Below are 23,256 nucleotides of genomic sequence, written 5' to 3' on the forward strand. Positions count from 1 at the left end.
GTATTCTATACAACTTTGAAAACATCAAGGTGCAACACATTTCTCTTTCAAGGAAGTATTCTTAGTATGTATACTGCAAAGCTTTTGCTCTAAGACCTCCCCACCATCAAAGTAAAGCTTTGCAGAATAACATGGAAATTGGAGAGATTCCTCTCACTGGACAGACTTCCATTATTATCAAGAGACTATGCTTTTCGGTGCAACACATGGTTATTCTATGGTGCCTCAAGGCAAAACAAAAGAAAAAAAAATGATATACATTATTTACCGATACTTCTATTTTTTTCAGCATATCAGAGTTTTCCATCTGATTCTGAAGTCAGAACATGTGAAGCCTCTATCACAAAATTACTCACTCTGAGACTTGAAAAAGATTTAGGTACCGTATTTGCTCAATTATAAGATGAGGTTTTTTTCAGAGCAAATGCTCTGAAAAATACCCCTCATCTTATAATCGGGGTCGTCATAATCAGACGTCAAATAGAGGTCTGACTATGAGACTAAGATCCAGATCCCCCGCAGCGCTGCAGGGGACCTGGATCCTCCCATCTTATGCCCCCCCCAAACTTACCGGTGCTTCTGACTCCCTGGTGTGTAGTCGGGGCAGCGGGTAGACGTACACCCTGCCACTGTCATTTCTGGAGGCAGAGTGGCACATAGGGGGTCAAAAGGCATATCATGGGGCACAGTGGCATATAGAGGGTTAAAGGGCATATCATGGGGCACAGTGGCATATAGAGGGTTAAAAGGCATATCATGGGGCACAGTGGCATTTAGAGGGATAAAAGGCATATCATGGGGCACAGTGGCATATAGGGGGTATAAGGCATTTCTGAGGCAGAGTGGGAAGTCTGGGGGCAGATGTGCATAACTGGAGGGGCAGGTTGGAAAATAAAAGGAAATAAAAACAAAATATTTTTCTCAATCATAGCATTTATTTAAAAAAAATAGTTTACATGAATTAACATTTACTGGTATAATTTTTTCCTATAGGGTCATCTTATATTCAGGCTTTTTCTTTTTTCCTAAATTAATATTCAGATTTTGGGGGGGTCATCTTATAATCGAGCAAATACAGTATTTTAGGCTGAATAATATTCTACCACCACATCCTCAGACTTATCAATTAAGAAAAACTTGTTATTCAATATATATATATTTTAGAAAATTGTTACTTTTAATATTTGTATCCATCTCTGGAATAAAACTATAAGAAAATTAGTGTATTGGGATTTAAAATGGTATGGGTGTGTGTGTTTGGCGAGATGGAGGTCTCAAAAGCTTTTGGGAGTTTATGTCTCTCTTCCTCAGTTTCAGAAAAGAAAGAGGTAAACTTGTTTTATTATTTTACTTGTAAGATAATGCAATAAATAAAAAGTTGTTTCTATCACCTATTTCTGGGTAATTTCTATTATCTATTACACTATTACTAATAACATTTGAAACAAAGCAAAAAGTACAAACTATCCTTCTAGGCAAAAAAATTAAGAAAAGGCAGAGAATTGGGACCTTGGAAAGCTATGATGGATACCAGAATGAATTTCATAAATTTCATGAATTCATACTAATCATCAAAAACAAGACCGGCCCCCCCACGGACCAGACAAAAGCAAAGCAAAAAGCTCCAAACTTTAATCTAAAATCAGTGGCCTCTTTCACTCCCCCTCTCTCACTGTTGTCTACCTGCCTTCTCTACCGTCCGCTTCCGTGCCTTGCATCTTATGGTTCTTCATCTTCTCTCTTTATTATTCATCCGCATCTCAGCACTTATGACCAACTGGCGAACTTCCGCCAAACTTCTGGTGACATCCTCTCACTCGACTGGAAAGTTGGGGTAGAGGACATCACCGGAAGCTCTGCCATTTTGCCCTACGATAACCCTGTGTGAACTTTCACCAAAATGAAGGAGTTTCCGACGATGTCCTCTCCCCCAATTGGAGGATCACAGGAGAGGATGTCACAGGAAGCTCCATCATTCTGCCCTAAGATAACCCCATGTGAACTTCTGCCAAAATGGCAGAGCTTCTGGTGATGTCCTCTCCCCCGATTGGAGGATCAGTGGAGAACATCACCGGAACAAAATGAGAGAGTGAGTGAGAGTATGTTAGAGTAAATGAGGACGTTGGTTAATGAATTTGGTTTCCAAATCTAAAATGCCCCGCCGATTTTCTCCAAAACATACGGGCAGGATACGAACCAAAAAATGTGTTCAAATCATTTTTGGCCCATTTGCACATGTCTAGTAATTACAAATGGCAAAACTAATACACACAACTGATCCACATTCTCTGTGGTGGAGTAGCCCCAGCTACCGCTCAATAAATGTTAGAAATATTGTATGGTGATCTTAGCTGATCCTGTATTTGTACTGATGAAGGGTTAATATTGTTATCTCAAAGTGTGCAATTAGGTACAACTGCAGCCTGTAGGCTTCCCTCCAGCAGGTAGCCCACATGTCAATCCATTCTCTAGTGATCCTTCATTCTTGGCTGTTTTCAACCAAAAGAATTGGCTATTTCTGGATACATGAGGTAAGTAATAGAATAATGAATTGCTGTCAAGAGCTGCTGACTCACCACATATATATATAGATTTAACCGGTCAACAAAATTAAATGTAATATTTTAGCCACTTTAATAGACGCATAAAGATATTAATTGTTGTGTAGCAATATAATGTACTAATTTCTATTACATCAATGTACCATATACTTTGGTATCTTTACTAAAAATAAATGCTCCTTCGGGTTGTAAAAATAATTGTGAAATTTGCCTTTGGCTCTTTTGCTATTCAAGTGTTATTTTGCTTGTCTCAAACCTTATAGCACAATAAGGTTTGTATCTAGAACCTGTTTTTGAGAAATAGGATTACAGTGAGTTAGAGGTAAGCTTGTGAAGCAGTGTCCTCTTTACCTTATGTATCGGTTTGTCTTAGTCTGTCATACCGCTCAAATATATGTATTGTAAGAAATACCGAGTAAATTGTTGGAACTATATAAATAAAACATAATAATAATAAGAGTAAAAGTTTTCCTTTTTACAGTTAGTATGATGTATAGGAATGTATTACTATTTAAATAACCATAAAGTGTCATAGCTTCACTTGTTAAAGGTAATCCATTAGAGGCAGGGCAGGATTTCCATAAAGCAGAATAGGTATGCGAATAGAATTACAAAGGAAGGGCTTAATGGTGTCCATTTATATGCAACTACTTACTAATTTCTGACCACTTAATGTTTTACTGTTCCTTCTCATCTCACGCTATTTTCTGCTGTTTCCTTTCTAAAAAGCTCTTTTATTTATGTTTTTATAGTAGGAGGGGACTTTGTGAATAAGGTGGCCTGAAATGTTAATGCCTAATCTTCCGTTTGGACTAAATCTATAGAGAATTATTGTTGGCAAAACATGTGACAAAATAAAAATCCATGCCCTCAATATCTCCCGCCTTGACTATTGTAACCCTAAGCTGGTCTTCCTCATACTCATCTTGCCCCTCTAAAATCCACCAATGACACTGCTGCCATACTTAACTTCCTCTACCATTGCTTTACTAACCTCTGAAATGCTCTCTCCCCAGCTCATCCGCTTTTTCCCCTGCCTTCAGTCCTTTAAAAATCCCTCAAGATCCACATCTTTAAGGACGCCTACAAACTTACGCGTGAACATCCTTCCTCCCATATATCTTTTAGCTCACCTTTCCTAGTCCCTGCCCTACGCTATACTTACACTGGTGTGGCTGGTCCATCACCCAACACCGGCACTCTTACCTCTGGTATAATATACCCTAACAAAATCCAGATTGTAAGCTCCTTTGATGGCAGGGCCCTCCTTACCCTTTGTTTCTGTCATTCAAATTGTTATGTTATATATTACTTGTTATGTCTTGTTTACCCATTGTACAGCGCTACGTAATATGATATCGCTATATAAAACAATAACTAATAATATATATTTTTTTAATGAAAACAAATGATAGTACATTTTGTAAAAAAAATCTTATTGCAAAAAGAACTCCTATCAAACTAATGACTGCTACTGATTTAACGTCTTGTTCATATAAAAGCAAAGTAAAGATTATACGTAACAGTTATGCAAATAGTGTTTATTTTTACTGCTGTATTTTTATGATTGATGTAGTTGCATTTGTTGTGCGTTGGGTGGGGTGATTGTTTCTGCATATTTATCGTTCTAATTCTTCTTTAATACCGTTAAAATGCCAATGTAATTGTTAAGATAGATGGCACAAAAGGCTTCCCCTCAATTAACCACAATTCTGTCTATAATATATGCACGAATCGCCTTATTAACCTAGATTTTGCACACAAAAAAATGACTTAATTCAATACTAGTGCAGATATCCTTTGAGGTGTTCCAAAAAAAAAAAGACAAATGTTGACGAACAAGCATCTTAAGAAAAGTTGTCAACAAAACTATTGGCAATATATTCTAATTACTTTAAATCTGTAAAGATCGTTTTCAGGGCCTTGACCATGTACAAAGACAAGCAGTCCCTAAAGATTGCGTGTCTTTATATTTCAAACCTGATAAAAAAAAAATTGTCAGCTTTGAATTTAAAACTCTCCTGCTGCGTCAAAGCTTGTTGAGAAAACTAAATGACATGATTTGCTTTTGTACTGTGAAAAATGTGTATTATCTTAAATGTCACAGAGCTTTTGCAGTACAAAATCGCAGAATTCTTGGCACGATTGGCGCACGGCTTGTCTAAATGCTTATTTTTGGAGATATCTACTTTCGGTTTTCTTCTTCCGATTCTCTGAAAATTGGAATGTTTAAGCTTGTGAAGAGGTCAGGACCTAGGTGTGACCCTGAATGGTTCTATAAATGCATTTCATCATTTTTATTTTTGTAAAAGGAGAAAAAAAACCCAGCATGGTGCAAGATAATTGACTAAAGGTATCATTCTCTGTTTTTCTATAAACAATACAGTAATTTCTGTTTTTTTGTTGTGTGATATTTAATAATTCTTTTTTTTTTACTTTTTCAGAAAAAAAAATTGTAAATTCCAACTAACTTATTTTAGTCACAAGTTCCTAGGGAAAAGGAGTGATTAAAATTAAATACTAGAGAGCAGAGAGTGCTGCTACCAAGGATACATGGCTATAGCTGGCCACCAGAGCCCACTTTGCATAGGACATATCTTCTATGTAGCTGGCACTCAGATATGAAGAGTGCTGTTTGTTTGGGCTTTGCTTACTCCATCTCTCACTTTTCCCTACTCAATTATACTTGTCTACAAATCCCGAACACACTCCAGCTCATGCAGAAAGAAGACACTATAAGAGCTATAGCTGTGAGAAGTTATATCACCAAGATGAAGACCTGGAGGCCGCTGTGGCTCTTGTTCTTAAACAGGACTTCACCCTCAGTCGATGGCTTTAAAATACTTCTGGTATTTCATAAATAAGCCGAATATCATAACAAGTAAATCGACAATGTTCCTACATACTAACCAAACAAGGTAGACCAAGTTAAAAATGGTCAATTTCTTGTTAGCATCTATTGACAAGCATGTTTTTTAACTAGCCATTGATCAGAAAGTCAGGATAAATCAGAAAGCTGAATCATGTATAACACAAAGAAACCCCTTAAAACAGTAATACAAGGTATAACAAATTGGTGGATAAAGAAGTATACATGATTATATAGTCTGTTTGAAAAGTCTAAAAAACACAGCTTCTTATACAATAATCAGTCATTTTAGTCTCTGATTGTGTTTAAAATTAATTCCATACACATTGGCAGTGCTTAAAGGTTCGACTGTCTAGGTTGAAAGCCTAGTTATTACAACCTACTACATTAGTTAGTGACACTAAAACCATGTTAAAATGCATATTAATATCCATGCAAATTAGCAGATACTTGTGCTGGAACCTAAAAATGAAGAAGAATTGTACTTTGCCAAGAATTGTGTGTCTATGTGGGGAACTAAAACATCTATGGCATGGAATGGAAGTGTGAAACTCTGATTGGTCACTTCAGCAAATGTTCTATGGACCCAATGGTTACCCCCCAGGCCTGCCTGTATGTGTATAATTAGTTCCTTAACCCTTGGAGTCAATCCTTTCCTTAAGTCACTTTTGACTTTTCACCTCTGGTTTTACCTGTGTAAAAAAATCCTTTTAATAAACTAATAAAGACAGCACACTGGGAAGCAGCAGTGTCTTCCGCCTTAGGTGACGGTTAGACTGGTGATAATGGCCAGGCAGGTGATGGCCCCACAATGGTCTGGTAGCACTCCCCCTGGGTACTGTCACTTTGTTTACAATGTGAGTTAGGAAATGAGACTTACAGTAATCTGGAAGCATACTTAAGTACACTCCCTGTATATGTTTCACCAGTTATGCAATTGACTTCTGCTAGTTCCATTCAATTCAATGTGAGATAATCTACAACCTAGTTGCATTAAATGTACTTGAGTATGCTTCTTGCTTTCAGCAGAGGCAAGCAGGAGGTGGGAAATGGAACATAAATGGACTTCAATATGCATTGAAATATAAAAAGGGGGACGTAAATATCCATTTAAATACAACGACAATGTGCACTTAAGCAGTCATGGATATTATTTGCCTTGTACTTGGAACTTGAAAAAATATCCTCTTTCTCTCAAAAAAATCTGAAACCTGTCCTTGAGAGATCAGCAATTATAAATAATAAAATATACCTTCAGGCAACTTTATGCCGAAGAATTCTTTGTACACCTTTGGTGTTTGAGTGATGGTCTCATAGGGCTTTTAGACTTGTCTTTTGGGACTCATGGGTCATCACTCTTGCTTATCCATTATTCTCTATCTTACCCATAACTGTTACAAAGTGCATTTCAAATTGCCACTAAGACAATACAAAGAAAGTTCCATTTGACTGAACCAGCAATGCTTCAATCAAATAATTTCCCCCTGTATTTTCTTCCTGGATATCCTCTATATTAAAAAAAACCTTTGACCGCTATAGTCTCCTACTCAACCAGCTGAGTTGGTCCCAGTTGACAATATTCAAAGACATGAAACTATAGTTTTGTTTTTTTTAAAAGACATTGGATTACTCAGTATTCTTATACATATCAATTTGAAGAAAATTATTTATTTATATATATTGCTGTGTTTGACATTAATAATATTGAATTTTAAGTGAAAAGAGTAGAACCAATAGCAACGTGGCTCTAATGACAAATGATTAGGTGGAAGCAAATTCTTGTAATGACGTGGTGAGGTTTCATACATTCCTCAAAGTAACATTTGTGTATTTAGCTTCAGCCTTTCTTCCTGCTTTATACACAGCATATACAACCTGCAATTTAAACAGTATGGACATGCTGGACATACATGCATGGGCCCTTTTCAATTAATTAAAAGCTCCCTATATCTCCTGAAATATTTCCATTGATGCAGAGTGGATAGAGTCTTTAAAAGTTGGCGTTAAGCGAGCTCAATAAGAGTGAAGTACTTTTATTATGGGTGACTCTGAAGTCCCTGTTAGCAAGGATCAAGAACTCTTCTTCTTAAGAAGGGAAAAATTGAGCCTTCAAAATATTTACTACATGGTGTGATTAGATGGTATAAATTCATCATGGGGCCTGTTGGGCCTCCCCAGCCCTTTGCCGAGTACCTTTGATATATTACTAAATAAACTTTTTAGTTAAGATTAAAGTTCAGAGCCACTGAACTAACATTTATTTCAGGGTTGGTTTGTTGTCTGGACACTTATTTATCTCTAAATAAATATGAACTCCAGCCAAGCAAAAGCTGCCTTGAAGTTCAGAGAGTTCCCCTTCATCGGAATACAGTTAGGACAATATGCTCAGTTGAGTTAATTCTTGAACAAGAGGGAACACAGCAGATTCTCCTTCTTCCTGAACACAATCTGTTGATTCATAGTGCATAGAGTAGCAATTTCAGCTTCAAATGGCAGCACATAAGATGGATTAGTTGAGCTGAATTTTCGAAAAAAATGTTTGTATATCAACGGCACATTGGCATCTAAAGCAGATGGTCCGTCTGATCTTCTTTTGCTTGTAACATAAACAAAGTCAAGCACTATAACTGCTTTTGCATGTAAGAGTGTAATAAGATTTCATCGTAATTTTAAAGCCACACTCATTCCAATTATTTTATTTTTCAAATAAACTGTGTGATCACTGGTAGCTGATATATATATATATATATATATATATATATATATATATATATATATATAAATATACAGTATATATAATTGCATCAGCTGCCGGCACACGATGCTGCACATGTTGCATATGTTGCATATGTTTTACACTCACGCAATGTAAGAAGCTGTGCTTATCCAGCATACTACAACACCCCATCTGAGGCATCATTATCAATAAGCATACGAGCCTACTGGCCACTGGCCCACTAGGCTTTTGCCAGGTGTGTCAGATGGCCAGTCAGGGCCTGGGTTATATCATTGTAACCATAGACTCTATGGTGGAACTTTATAGTAGAGTTTGTAACTTTAGCTGTTAAAAATGACTCTTCACAGTACCAAAACCAAAACAGTAAAAATATATAATGTCCTTAAAACAATTAAATGTTTTCCATCAAATGGGTCAACTAAACACTTCCAAGGAGATAAGGGATAAATTGAGGTATTAAATTGTTCTTTGTACTTTAAGGACATTAGCTGATTAATGATGTGCCGTATGGGTGGACATAAAGGTGTTTGGGAGGATTAGTTGGCCTTTTTGGGCCTGCAGTTGAACATGGTTTCTGTAGGTAAACATTTTTACTATATCCTACACCTATAATGTAATGCATCACATATGAAATGGTATGAAAGCATTTACTTATAGCAGTTCTAATGACCTCCCAAATTCTAGTTCTAATATGACATGCCCGAAATGTATTATGTCCAAGACGCTGTAAAACAAATTTATTTAATCTCGGGTTCCTCCCAAGCGTCTTTCAAAATTGTCATTGTAAGAATTTGCCAGCACACACGTCTGATAAGATGGGGAGTATATGGTGATTTTTTTGTGTACCCTACTGTACCTTAAAAGGGAGCAGCACTTTGAGACCCCAATGCTATTCAAGTAGAATACTATTATTGCTGACGATCTTGTTACAGTCGTGGAGAGTGAGTTTCAGATCTTCTAGAAAGATAGCTGAGCAAAGAGCCAGTGGGGACTGAATACTTTAAATGTCACATAGTTCATTTAGAGAAATTAATCATATTGGCTGATCTAATATTGTCTAATCCTACTTTATAGTTTTAAAAAACGCAGTGCTCCCAAAAACTGTATATTAACTGGTTTTATGGTAATTACCCCAGCATTTTATAAAGGGAGTTTCAATATAATGCTTTATAAAAAAAAACCCATATAACTCATGGTATTAGCATGTCGACATAGTGGAAAGGCATTTCTGTGTTTTTTATGACCTCAAGGAAGCTTCCTTTTTCTGTAATTTAATATTAGTTTTTGAACAAAATGTCCCAAAATGACTTGTTCTGCATTTAAAAAAAAGACAATTTGTATATACAAGTTTAGAGATACAAGCCCTTGTATATACAAGTTTAGAGATACAAGCCCATCACAGTGCTATAGTTTTTTAATTATGCATGAAGAGTTTATTAAACAACTCTACGTGTGGATGGATTGAATCTTGACAAAGATTGTGTTTTTGGTAAAGTTTTTTTTTCTGTATTTGATAACAGCTGAGATCTGAAATTACATTTCATCTAATGCACCTAAGGCAACCATATATTTTATACACAGTATAACATACTCAGCAGGTGAAGGAGCCCACATTAACTGTCAAACAGACAAGGAGATAAAGTCACATCATTTATTCCTGATAGACCAGGGATGTCCGGTACTGTCCTGAAGACATATTTACGGGATAATATAAAACACATTGCTCAATGGTGCACCAAGTTTGATGAAATGTTACAGGTGCTGTTGGACTTTCTAGCACGCTAAGTAAATACATCTTTACAGATGGGTCATGTTATTTTATTTTCTAAAGGTTAAATCATGTAAGTGTTTAGGAAGCTTTTTTCCCATTGCTATTACAACAAGTTGGAGGTTGGACCCATATTTGTAGTTTTGATATATTAAAATGTAGGTGACAGCCATATAAGCAGTTTGACCTGGTGAAACCTACATAGCCTTTTCAGGACAGATTAAAGATATTCATAGATACCTCATTTAAGGCATAACATGCCTTAGTATATACCGTATATTCCGGCGTATAAGACGACTTTTTAACCCCAAAAAATCTTCTTAAAAGTGGGGGGTCGTCTTATACGCCGGGTACTTACCAAGCCGGAGGTTCCCCCGAAGCCACCAATCTCTCTAATCACTACGCGCCGGCTATTGAGGCCGAGCGCAGGGATGCCGTCATGTCCCGGCGCCCGGCTTTAATTGCCGGCGCGTAGTGATGAGGGAGCAGGGAAGCCGAGGTCTGAAGTGCCAGACCTCGGGCTTCCCGAGGTCTGGCACTTCAGACCTCGGCTTCCCTGCTCTCTAATCACTAGGCGCCGGCTATTGATGCCGAGCGCAGGGATGCCGTCATGTCCCGGCGCCCGGCATCAATTGCCGGCGCGTAGTGATGAGGGAGCAGGGAAGCCCGAGGTCTGGCACTTCAGACCTCGGCTTCCCTGCTCTCTAATCACTAGGCGCCGGCTATTGATGCCGAGCGCAGGGATGATGTCATGTCCCGGCGCCTAGTGATTAGAGAGCAGGGAAGCCGAGGTCTGAAGTGCCAGACCTCGGGCTCCCACAACTGGATGGAAGAAAGAAGACAGAAGATAAGGTAAGAGATAGGGAGAAAGGGGGGAGAAATATATATATATATATATACATATATATATATACATACATATATATACATATACATATATATATATATATATATATATATACATATATATACATATACATATATATATATATATATATATATACATATATATATATATATATATATATACATATATATATATATACATATATATATATACACACACACACTGGTGTGTATATATATATATATATATATATATATATATATATATATATACATATATATACATATATATACACACTGGTGTGTGTATATATATATATATACATACGTGTGTGTGTGTGTGTGTGTATATATATATATATATATATATATATATATATACACATATACATATACATGTGTGTGTAAAGGCAGTGTATAAATGTGTATGTATGGACAGGCATATGTGTAGATATATATATAGATATATAATATATGTGTGTGTGTGTGTGTGTAAGGGCAGTGCATGTATGTATATGTCAGCAAATCAACCAGCAAATCACCGGTAAGGTACATCGATTGCCGTGATTGGCTGGTTGTTGTACGCTGGGTAGAGGGGTAGTCTTATACGGCGAGTATAGTCCAAACTCTATATTTGGACTGTAAAAGTTGGGGGTCGTCTTATACGCCCAGTCGTCTTATACGCCGGAATATACGGTATTAATAAAATTCACCCCCCCCTCAAGTCCCCATACATGGCGAACCAAATAGTAAAAGAAATTAAATGATAGAATTTTCTATCACCTCTTAGTAAATATATCCAACAGACATGATTGTATATACATGCAGATTGCACACGAGCCTACGGAGGTGAATGTTGTAGGGTAGGCACACATAAGAAGGGGTTAATTTCTGTAATCACGGTAAAAATCTAGGTAAAAAAAATATACTTTTGAGGGCTGCAACTCCCATCACGATCCCTTTTATGTTTCATTTTGCTGTTTTGAATGTCATTTATTATGAAGGAAGGTTATTTTTAAGAATGAAGTACAGCTGTGACAGCTTAAGCAGCGATCCCTGCTTGTTAGCAGGAATCAGCAATTTGTTTCTCAATAACGTGCTAGTCAGCTGATAAGCCCTCGGTTTAGCGGCAGATGCTGCTCCCTTTGCCTTAGGCCTGGTCTGACCAAGCTAGTATAAACCATCAATCTGCAGACAAGAAACCAAATGAATGCGTCGCACACTATGAAATGTATTGATCAATACTCTAACTTTAAACAGCAATTTAGCTTTTTTACTTGTATACTTATTTGGGCAATCAATATGTTCGTAAAACGGAGCAGAAATGTGTCTGTAAATCCATCGCCAACTAAGGTTTACATATAACCTTCTGCTCTTTAGGGATTTGGAAATGGAAGACTTTCACTCACCTCCCTCATTATCCTTGTTATCAGCACAAGATGTTTCCATGGCAACATTGCATCCGGACCCTCTCCAGCCGGTCTGGCAGATACACTGCCAGCTGTTCTGACCGAGTGTGCATCTCCCATTGCCATTGCATAGATCAGGGCAGCCATCTGGTTGAAGAAAGGAAGAAGATAAGTATAAAAGATAGTGATCTGGACTTGATGGCCATGGTCTGCATAGATGATAAAATGAAACCATGCCTGAAAATTGATCTTCCATCAGCAGCAGCAGCCACGCTTGGCTGGTCGGATTTTAAATCAACATTAGGCCTTATCAAATATAACAACGTGTACTCTACATTTTAGAAGCTGGATATAATTCACTTGAACATTTGAATCAATTCAACGCAAAGCACCAAGCCAGCTGGAAAATGTTAACTAAATAAATAGAATTACATTTGGTTGCGAAAACAAAAAGATTCAGAACATTGGACATTTTAAGTTTTCTAGCCTAAACTTATGGAGACATGATTACGATTCAAGATTTCCTCTAAGGAGTCCAGCGCTGCAACGTCCAAGTGAAGCCTCGTTAAATTATTATTATTTTTTTTAAAACAGGGTCCTGTTTTAACTGTTTGATTGCTTAACCACTCGCTACAAAGTAAGCTCACTTTCTAGAGACCAATTAGCACTTTACTAGCCTCCATTATTATAAACCGAGTGACGGCATAGGCGACAATGCATTCAGCCCCTAAGAGAATATTATTTTGCAGAATGTGCAGACCCCTTCCCGGTTTAACCGTCTGAGTTTTTTATTTGCAACTTCACATGTATTTTGAGCCTAGCGGGAACCGGATTTGATAATTATAAATAATTATGACGCTGGGATGCTGGTGCCTGCAGTTTGCAGATAGAGACAAATGACAATGTGGTGCAGTGAAAAACTTGGCAATAAAAAGAGAAAATACGAGGGACTGTATAGGCTAATAAATTTGTTATTGTGTCTATGAAACGCATGTTATGGAGAGTTCAAGAGGTCATTTAAATTCAGGATTCCGCATTTATTTATGTGCTTATCAAGTCTAGGTTTATGAACTACTATTATTATACAGCCCTTATTAAATCATCCGCTTGCCTTCTAGTGTCCGGTTCAAATAATTTGAAACACAATATTTGCCGGAAAAAAAAAATCTGATTTCTGAAACAACTATAACTCAAGCATGCAGATTTTTTTTGTTGTTGAAACGCAATCAAGTAACATAAAGGCTTACATGTATTTTATCTACACTCATCTATGAACGTCATTCACTCTGTATATAACTGCAAATCAAGTTAAAGGCTGCATGAAAATGCAGTAAACAAAAGTCTGTCTTACTGGCACATTTCAAGACACTTCTGACACTCAAATAATGCAGTATCCAAGATAAAAAATGTCCACCTTGCTGTTTTATGTTAAGGTAAATTCTCATAAAAGTCTGTGAAATCATTATATTCAGTTGCCGTCTTTACTTTGATAACCAATTTTCAATAAACATTTAAAATCTTACATTATTAGCCTGAATATGTAAGGAGTAGTTGATACTTATTTGGTCGAAAGTAGTTTCTGGTACTGCCAGGGTCTAGGGTTCCACTTCTTTGCTATGTATTCTAATTTGATAAGATGATAGTACTCAGTACAGCAAATACGTTCTGCATACATACATGTGCATACGTTTCTTTTCAACAGAAAATTTAATACTGATTTCTAAAGAGCGCGAAAGAAAGAATAATTCTACCAGTTAATCATACTACAACTTAGCTGGTGGTTTTAAATTGCATCTCCTAACACAATTAAAAAGTGGTTCCATAGGACCCTATCTTTTTCATATACGTTCCCCAGCCTTTCCCAACACTGTGTGTCGGAGAAGCCCATGAATAACTAATGTCCTTGAGGTATAATAACTGTGATGATTTTTTTCCAGATCGGCCTCGTAAGACATGGACTAAAAGTCAACGACAGAGAAGTACATATAAGTGGAAAATTACTTTTTTGATCCAATCACGTTCAACTTTTGGAAGCGTAGGATGTAGGAGAAGGGTTAGCAGTGCTTTTCACTCCTGGACATTCTAGCTCTCATTGGATCAGTGATGGGGATATACCAAGTCTATACCTACCTGGCTATTAAGAAGTATGGGGAGTAGGTAAGGGCTATAACATATATATATATACTATTTTAATTAAGTGTGCAATGTTATGAGGGAAGGGATTAAATTGAGCACCCTCTGTCCACTTTAGTTGATTATTGGTGAGGTAGGCTCATAGTTCACTAGATAAAAGTAAGGATAGGGGTCAGAAGTTTGGTATCCCTAGTCAATTAGAACATAAATTAGTGGAAAAGGGTAAAGCAGGTGACACCAGGCAAGCCATCTACATTGTCTACATGCCCCATTGGGATTATATAATATTTGCAGGTGTTCTACTCCTAATTAACCAAATGTACCACCAGAATAAACAGAATTCAATGAAATCAACTCTAGGTTGTTGAAAAGGAAGTATGTAAAATACCTTTTAAGTGTTAAGCTTTTACGGTGATTAGCCCGTGTTTGAGCTTCCCCACTCAAAAGAGGCTTTAGTCCATAACCTAATTGTTTCTTAAACATGCCGTGTGAAAGGCAAGTCAATGAGACCTGCGACTCACAGAGTAAGTAGAACACCTCAAAAAGATTTTCCTATTACAAAGACACTTTAAATGGTTTAGGAATGATTTAATTCATTGTGTAAAACTTCACAGCATAAGAGTTGTTCCCCATGTAAGTTGGAAGTGATTATGCTTGATTTTACTGTTATTGTAATAAAAAAGAAAGATTTCTGAAAGGTAGATCAATGCCTTCAAAAGGCTTCTTCTTGCAGAGCTTTTAACCTGAGCCATTTCACATAATTACTATAGAAACCACAGAATTCTCTGAATATTTTGTTAATATGTACTTTAGTGTTTGATCATTAAATCTAAATACACATACCTCATTGCGTGCTATACATTATGCAACCTGTTGTTGTTTGAGTTTCAAGGTCCAATGTGAAAAACATTAAGCAGTTACCTCTTCAAAAAATGCAGGATTTATTTTTATATAAAGCTAAGGGACTTGATGGCTTTCCTACGGTTCTTTTTTAACTTATATAATGATGGAACACAAAGAAAATCTGCGTCACGCTTACTGCCATGCGCTGGCAGGTGGCTTATAGCTCAGTAAGGTCCTTCAGCATCTGCTTAATGTAGATGTAGTTATGTGCTTAGAGAGATATTTGTTTATTAAGTTCAGTGAAACGCGATTCCAGTAATAACAATTACTTCACCGAGAGAGCAGTAGATAAATGCAACAGTCCGCCATCAGAGGTGGTTGAGGGTAATACCGTAAGGGAATTTAAACATGTATGGGATAGGCATTACACTGACATTAAGATAAGATCAAGGCCTGATTAAGATCTGAGTCTTACATAAGGAAGAATGGGCTGCAATTACGTTTCTTTGGAACACCTTAGTGGGCAGTCCTGGCCGTGTCTCGCAAGGGTAGGTACCTGAGCCCATAAATTCCCAGGTATGGTTATCGGGCTCCCTGCAGAGCCACTGCTCACTGGATCAGTGATCACTGTTCTCCCCAACCAACCCATTAACCGTATGGTGGACTATGCCGTGCTGACATAGTCTGCATTTTTCTTTTTTACCCAGCTCGGAGCATTAATTAAAGGAGCAGTAGGGATAATGGCGTGGAAGGGAGGCTGGTGGCACTGCCTTGGGTCTGACCTAGGGCAGTACTGAAGGCAAATAGCACATTGCTCCTGAGCCTCTAGTTTTAGACTATGACTTGTTAAAATACACACACACACACACACACATATATATATATATATATATATATATATATATATATATATATAGATACATTTTTTAGATCCTCAATGAATACAGTTACAGTTAATAAGGTTGACAAATGCAATGGCAAATTGTAGAGTAAAATCTTTTCTGCTTCTCTCTTGCGACTGGAGAATGGTAGTAAGTAGTATTGCTACTGATATTGCGCAGCAAAAAATCGGTTCATACAGAAATGAAACAGTAAAAAAAAAAAAAAAAAAAAGATTCCACTCCCCGTCCCCCTTTTCTACTGCACTGATATCTCACAATAGGTCAGAACATAAAGCAGTTTAGATGTTGTGCGTGTCTCCGTCTTATTCTGCTTTTACAGCTTTTCTGCCGCTCTGTGATTAATGTTTTGAGCAAGGATGTAGTAGTTCATACCGGGATCCAAAGCAGTATTAAAAAAGAAATGGTATGATGCATCCTTGTTTGGGAATACCTGACACTTATCGATAGCCTGGCTGGTTAATAATTCATAGCAAACCATTTGACTGTGCAGCGGGGGCCCGACTGAATTCATGTTTTTATTATTTTTTTATTTTTTTCCTTCAAATCATGCTCGATTGTTAATTATAGGAAACACTGCATTCTTCTGAGAATTCATTATTTCAAACGCAGAGGTAGAATCTTAAATCCAGAAGGATCTGAGGGAAAGTACCGACCTCAGTTTTTCTAGAAAGTCTCCCAGGAACGCTACTTGTTATCTAATAATACAAAAGATGACAAATTCCAACGGTGAAATGTGCTGTTGAATCCATACAAATTAAAAAAAAAAAGGATATTTTGAACCTAAATTGTGTCATCTTCTAATTTTAATACAGAGAAGTTTAATAGGATATTAAAGTATCCCAAATGAACATAACATTCATGTGCGAAGATGAAACATGTGCATTAAACACCGTATTTTCTGATGATTGTGCAGTTATCCGTGCAACTTATTTACAACACCAACATGTAATTTTAGTTTATATGCCTAGAATTCTCTTCATACTCCCAGGGACCATTACTGCGTATGTGACATTTTTTTTTTCTTTATATAGATGAAGGAAGATCTATGAAGTATGATACAATCATTATATATATATATATATATATATATATATATATATATATATATAACCTGGAAAAGACAAAAAAACAACCAATGACAGTGGAGAAGGAGAAGCCATTCTGTGATGTTATTTATCGCTCCATATGCTCAAAGATCCCTAAAGATAAGATGCTATTCTAATGATGGTGACAAGGAACATAGATATATAGAGAAAGACTGCATTTAAATACATTACAATATTTAATGTTCCATCTCATAAATCTCTACTGAGCATCACCAAATGTTGCAAAGCTATCATTGTTATAATGCGGAAGGACTGTGATTATGCACACAGTCCTTTACCATATGACCAAATGCATGGTTAGATTTATTTCCAATGAAGCTAATTCCAGAATTGTCAATTATCAGGACAGAGAACTATTTTGCTTTCTAAAAAAAAAACCACTGTAATGAACTTTGCTTAGTATTATATTATTATTATTATTATTATTCTTAATTAATCTCTTATATATCACACCACTCTGTACAATTTAAATATGCGGTGGTTGTCATATCCATAACAAGAATCATTTTACATACACTTTAAGCAGATATTAAAAATATATTATTCTGCCAAAATGAACCGCAACATTTCCCAGGTTGAGTACACGTTTGGGACTTTTATTTTTATCTCACCAGGACTTCCAAAGACCTTGAAATGTCACGTATATAGCTAAGCCTGAGCAGTAGATTTAACCGTAAAAAAATATAAAGCCATAAGAAGTGATATAACTTTAAACAATGAGTCACATTCTGTTACCGGGAATAAATTTATATCTGTTAATTGAATATCATTTTTGCAATAGGAAAAAAAATAAATTAATGTCAGACAACTGAATTAAGCCAAATATCTGCCGCTACCATTTACCGTATTTGCTCGATTATAAGACGAGGTTTCTTCCAGAGCAAATGCTTTGAAAAATACCCCTCGTCTTATAATCAGGGTCGTCTTATAATCAGACCTCAAATAGGTCTGATTATGAGACTAAGATCCAGATCCCCCGCAGCAATGCAGAGGACCTGGATCCTCCTGTGTTAACCCCCCCCCCCCAACTTACCGGTGCTTCTGAGTCCCCGGTGCTTAGTCCGGGCTGCGTGTAGAGCTCTACGCTCTACACGCTTCCCGGACTAAGCACTGGGGACCCAGATGCAGGGGACCTGCATCCTCCTGTGTTATGCCCCCTCCAACTTACCGGTGCTTCTGAGTCCCCGGTGCTTAGTCCGGGCAGCGTGTAGAGCTCTACGCGATTCGCGTGGAGCTTTACATGCTGCCCGGACTAAGCACCTGGGGCTCAGATGCAGGGGACCTGGATCCTCCTGTGGTATGCGCCCCCCCAACTCAGAAGCACCGGTAAGTTTGGAGGAGGGAGGGGGAGTGTTAAATGGGGGGTGTAAGGCATTTCTGGAGGCAGAGTGCTCTGTGAAATGCCTTTTTATCCCTTTAATGCCACTCTGCCTCCTGAAATGCCTTAAACCTCCCTAAATGCCACTCTTCCCCATAATATGCCTTTTAACCCTCTAAGTGCCAGAGTGGCATATCGGGTTAAAAGGCATATCATGGGGCACAGTGGCATATAGGGTTAAAAGGCATATCATGGGGCACTGTGGCATTTAGAGGGTTAAAAGGCATATCATAGGGCACAGTGGCATATAGGGGGTATAAGGCACTTCTGGGGCAGATGTGCATAACTGGGGGGCAGGTTGGAAAATAGAAGGAAATAAAACCAAAATATTTTTCTCAAGCATACCTTTTATTAAAATAAGTGTTTAAATGAATTAACATTTACTGGTAAAACTTTTTTCCTATAGGGTCGTCTTATATTCAGGCTTTTTCTTTTTTTCCTAAATCAATATTAAGATTTGGGGGGTCGTCTTATAATCAGGGTCGTCTTATAATCGAGCAAATACGGTATGTTACATTTTTACATACGTACATCTGCAGACAAATGCTCAATTTCTATAGTTTCAAGTGTTGATGTTGTATTGATGACAATATATAGGTTGAAAACCTAGGCAGAAGCTCTATTAATTCATTTTTCATCAAATAAAACAGTTTCTTAGGCATATAGATCTAAATATATATAGTTCCAATAAGAGCTGCATAGGTTTAGTTTCTTAAAAATTGCAAAAGGCAGAGAGCATATAAACTCTATAACACTGAACGCATAGCAGAGACTATTGCAAATAATCTATCTGCGATACGTTATGCGCGGCAGCAAAGATATTTTTCATTTTATAAATTAAAATGGCTCGGTTTGTGCAATAACGTAATCTCTTTCAATTAAGTTGTAAAAATCAAAATGCTTTCCCATATTTTAAAATACAGACACAACTGAAATAAAAAGCGAGTTAATTGATGGTTGGAATTTAACTCAACATGCATTCAATCCAAGACGGATTAAAGGATGAAAAGGAATGAACAACGGAATTAAGCTTTTATGAGTATGCCTCTTCCTTTAATTGAACAAGGTTTCATATATGAGGGGGGAAAAGGTATGCTAACATTTATGGAAAAACAATTTTAGTTTTTCTTTACATTTAGTATTCTAGAGAGCTGAAAAACCCATGATATACAATTTAAATTGCTAGATAAAAAAAAGACAATTCAAAACATACATGTGAGCCCATGGCATCCTTTTTAAAATGAAGGAAGCCGGAAAAAAACTTGAAAAGGGTATGATCAAAGGCGCTACGTTATAATCCTTCTGGACATCTAAGGTTCTATATTAAATACTGTGGCTGCTGAAATTTTACATTTCAAAGACTTTACTGGGGTTTTTATAGGTCGGAAATTATTTTTTTTAATACTTTCTACAATGTCACAACGTCCCCTGGTTGGTTATTTTGGTTTAAGTTTAACTAAGGCAATGGAAGAACACTGTGGGAATACTTTTAGATTTAGGAATAGGGATAAAGAAAACAGAACTGCAATGGAAGGTTTTCTGACTAGAGGTATGTCTTTTCAAAGAGTGGGCCATAAAAAATGACCCAAAGTAGACTGTATTGTTGTAGGGGCAGACGGATAACAACTTGCCTTAAAAAAACATATGCAGACACACATGAGTATTCAAGAAATGCTGCAGTGCAATGTAAAAGATGGGGAGCAGTGCTGTATATGTGGAGGTCCCTTCCGTAGGCCTGACCCAGGGCAGTGCCACCAATTGCCCTCCACAGAGCAATCAAGCTGTACAGGCACACAGCATCATAACCTGGCACTCACTAGTTCACAAGGAAACAACGCCACTAAGATTATCACAGACCTCCATGTCTCCATGTACAACTGGGCTAGTTGTAATGGTGATCTTTGATCTCTCCAACCGTTCCACTGAAAGCTGTGGCGCACTAGTGCCGTGGCTACCAGGCTGATCGACCCCAAGTAAAGCCCATGGTCTGCTTCCTCTAGATCTACCAGAATACGCCCCCGTAAAACAGAGATAGAGCCTACACTTAAGATGCAGTTGCCTGTAGGAACCTCACATATACAACAAATAATGGAGTTCTAATGAAATTGCAGTGTTTCAAATGGCAGGGTTAGTGGTTGAGTATGGGTGGGAATAGACAGGACTTCAATATAGCTACAATCATCTTACCCCTACATTGTAAGCTTGCAAGAACTGGGCCCTATTCTCCTTTTGTACTAGTTTGTTATTGTGTACGATTTAAAATGATTGTACTGACATATATTACAGAGCTACAGAATCTGCTGGCACTATATAAATACAATGTGAGCTTGATGATGGTAGTGTTTAATGCCGGAGAAGGGGTTCCTGCACTATGAGAAGAAGGGACGCTAGTAATAAGTAAAAAGAAAAATAATCTAGGATAGCTGGATAAGCAAACTATGTGGAGCTGCTTTGTCCAATTCCGTAAAACGAACTAGGAAGCAAATATTTTATTTCATTTTGAGCACCAAAAAAATACAGCTCACTTAATAAAATTAATGCCTGTCCGTCCCTTGTTGCCTGCACTCAGCATTGTCATTATGCAGTTAAATTTCATTGCTCTGCTATAATTAGAAAAATGGAAATTTATTTTGAAACAAATGAATCAAAAGCTTAGTCAAGTTTGGGTTAGCAGTTTTCTTGAGGTTTCTAATGTATTTTAACATTTTCAGAGAAATTCCTACGCGCGGGTTTTCCGAGGCGCCGCCTAATTGTGTTGTGTGCATTTACTTATTTAGTTATTTGCAGATGGGAATTTGTGATGGTTCTGTTTTAATGGACTTTTCACTTAACCCCATTCACTTCCAGAGGAGGCAGGCCATCTGGTGCTGAATAGGGTTAAGAGATGATAGCAGCTTTGTGAAATCAACAGCATTCACACATTTCTTTCTGCCCTGAAATATTTAGTTGCTTAGGAGGATAAAAGCCTTGAACAACAGTAAAACAGCAGTTTTGAATTCATTCCCAGTGCTAAGAGAAAACACTGCAGCCAAAATGCACAGAATTGACATTTTTCTTTCTCCTTGTGGTTTTTTTTCACTCAGTGACATTTGGATTGCAGCAAACATTATTTAACCCTCCGTATGCTTGAGCTGATTTCTTGATTTTTTGCATTAAATCTTAGGCAGTGTTTTCTGAGAATACCCTTCATTTAACTGTTTTACTTTCATGTTAAAATGGAAAAAAAGATCAATTTGACATTAAAATGTATGTTTGCAGCTTACATCTGGGTCGAATTTACCATTAGGTAAACTAGAATCCATTGGGTTGACTAGAATTTAAAAGAAGCAAGGAGGAAGTAGCCCAATCCGACCCATTTTTCATCACATGCCACCCATTTTTGGCAACGTTTGACAAATTTTCGCCTATGCGTTACTTAGCTTGGGGTTGGGGTGATAAAACAGAGACATTTTACAATCTCTTTTATTTAAAAGTGAGATACATTCTACTTAGGTTCAATGAAACGTGGTTGTTTGCCTTATTATGGAACAAACCAGAACATGACTTGAAACAACGAAATGGATTTCTCTTGAGTCTTACAATCTATGTAACAATGTCAATAAGCCATTTTATCTGATGTATTATACACATGGCATTCTGAAATCTTTAAACCCAGGATATCAAACTTTGCCATCTGAAATGCTGAGATGTTTGTACAATCTACTGGGTCTATCACATATTGACTACATGCCCCCTGATGGGACCTTTGCCTCTGGACTCGGTTTGTATATGTCTCTCCCTTTGATTCATTTACAAAGATCTGGGAGCACAACAGGACATGTATAACAACTACATCTACACATTTAGATGCATTAAACGTCTGATGTATAGAGTAAGAGTCCGGTTAGTACTCAACATATGTTCCTGAATCACATAGTGTTAACCAAAAACAGAACCAAACAGCTTCATTATAACTGGTAACTTGTAATAATAAGAGTTTTTGAGCAAGTGCACAAGAATGACCAAGAATGTATGCATTGTTATACATGCGCACTACAAGGAAAAGTGCTAGCTGTGCTAAACCAGAGTATAACCTTATTGCGCAACATATTTATATCCCTTCACGGCCGCCATCATGAAAGTTTGCTAAAAGCTGGGGACCCTTTACCTAATGTATCGGTTTCTCTTAGTTTGCCAGTTCTAGTTTTGTCATATACACTGAGTATATGTATTGTACGAAGCGCTGAGTAAATCGTTGGCGCTTTCTAAATAAAATATGATAATGTTATATATGATTTCTGGTAGGGTAACATGACCAGTCACAGTCCATGTCACTGTATGACCGTAGCCATGGAATCTTCTCAGCGCTTTAGTTATAGGGAAGAGTTTAAAGTCCTTGAAGAAACAACGAATATTGGAGGATCCTAAGAATTCAAAATTCTTCTCTTTAGTGTGTTAGAAGAGCTCTGCTTTTGAAAAACATTGCAGGGTTTTAATAAAGAGCAATTCTGAGGCAAAACTTTTGAAGGTTCTATCACCGCAGCAATGAATGGGATAGCCCGATCATTTGAAACATTGGTTACTATGTTGATAAGATTACTTTTGTACTAGAATCCCTTCTCGTAAACAGATTATATCAACTGGCTTTGTATATAACTATGTTAATGAATTCAGCCTATGACAAACAAAACTTCACAATTATTATTATCTTGTTTTCTTTGTATT

At 37.2% G+C, this 23,256-nt stretch overlaps 1 protein-coding gene and 1 long non-coding RNA gene across 2 annotated transcripts in view; one reads left to right on the forward strand and one right to left on the reverse strand.

Moving 5' to 3' along the window:
• Positions 1–23,256, reverse strand: part of TENM2 (teneurin transmembrane protein 2) — a 418,814-nt gene that overhangs the window by 69,184 nt on the left and 326,374 nt on the right. Inside the window, exon 13 of the mRNA XM_053463637.1 lies at positions 12,191–12,337. Within this exon, the coding sequence (XP_053319612.1) occupies positions 12,191–12,337 (147 nt within the window). The remainder of the gene's footprint in view (positions 1–12,190; positions 12,338–23,256) is intronic.
• Positions 9,968–11,638, forward strand: LOC128492499 (uncharacterized). Its single transcript, XR_008354102.1, has 2 exons — positions 9,968–10,093; positions 11,538–11,638. It is a non-coding gene; the product is annotated as an uncharacterized LOC128492499 (long non-coding RNA).

The sequence above is a fragment of the Spea bombifrons genome, chromosome 4 (genome assembly GCF_027358695.1).
Source record: "Spea bombifrons isolate aSpeBom1 chromosome 4, aSpeBom1.2.pri, whole genome shotgun sequence".
In the NCBI taxonomy this organism is placed as follows: domain Eukaryota; kingdom Metazoa; phylum Chordata; class Amphibia; order Anura; family Pelobatidae; genus Spea; species Spea bombifrons.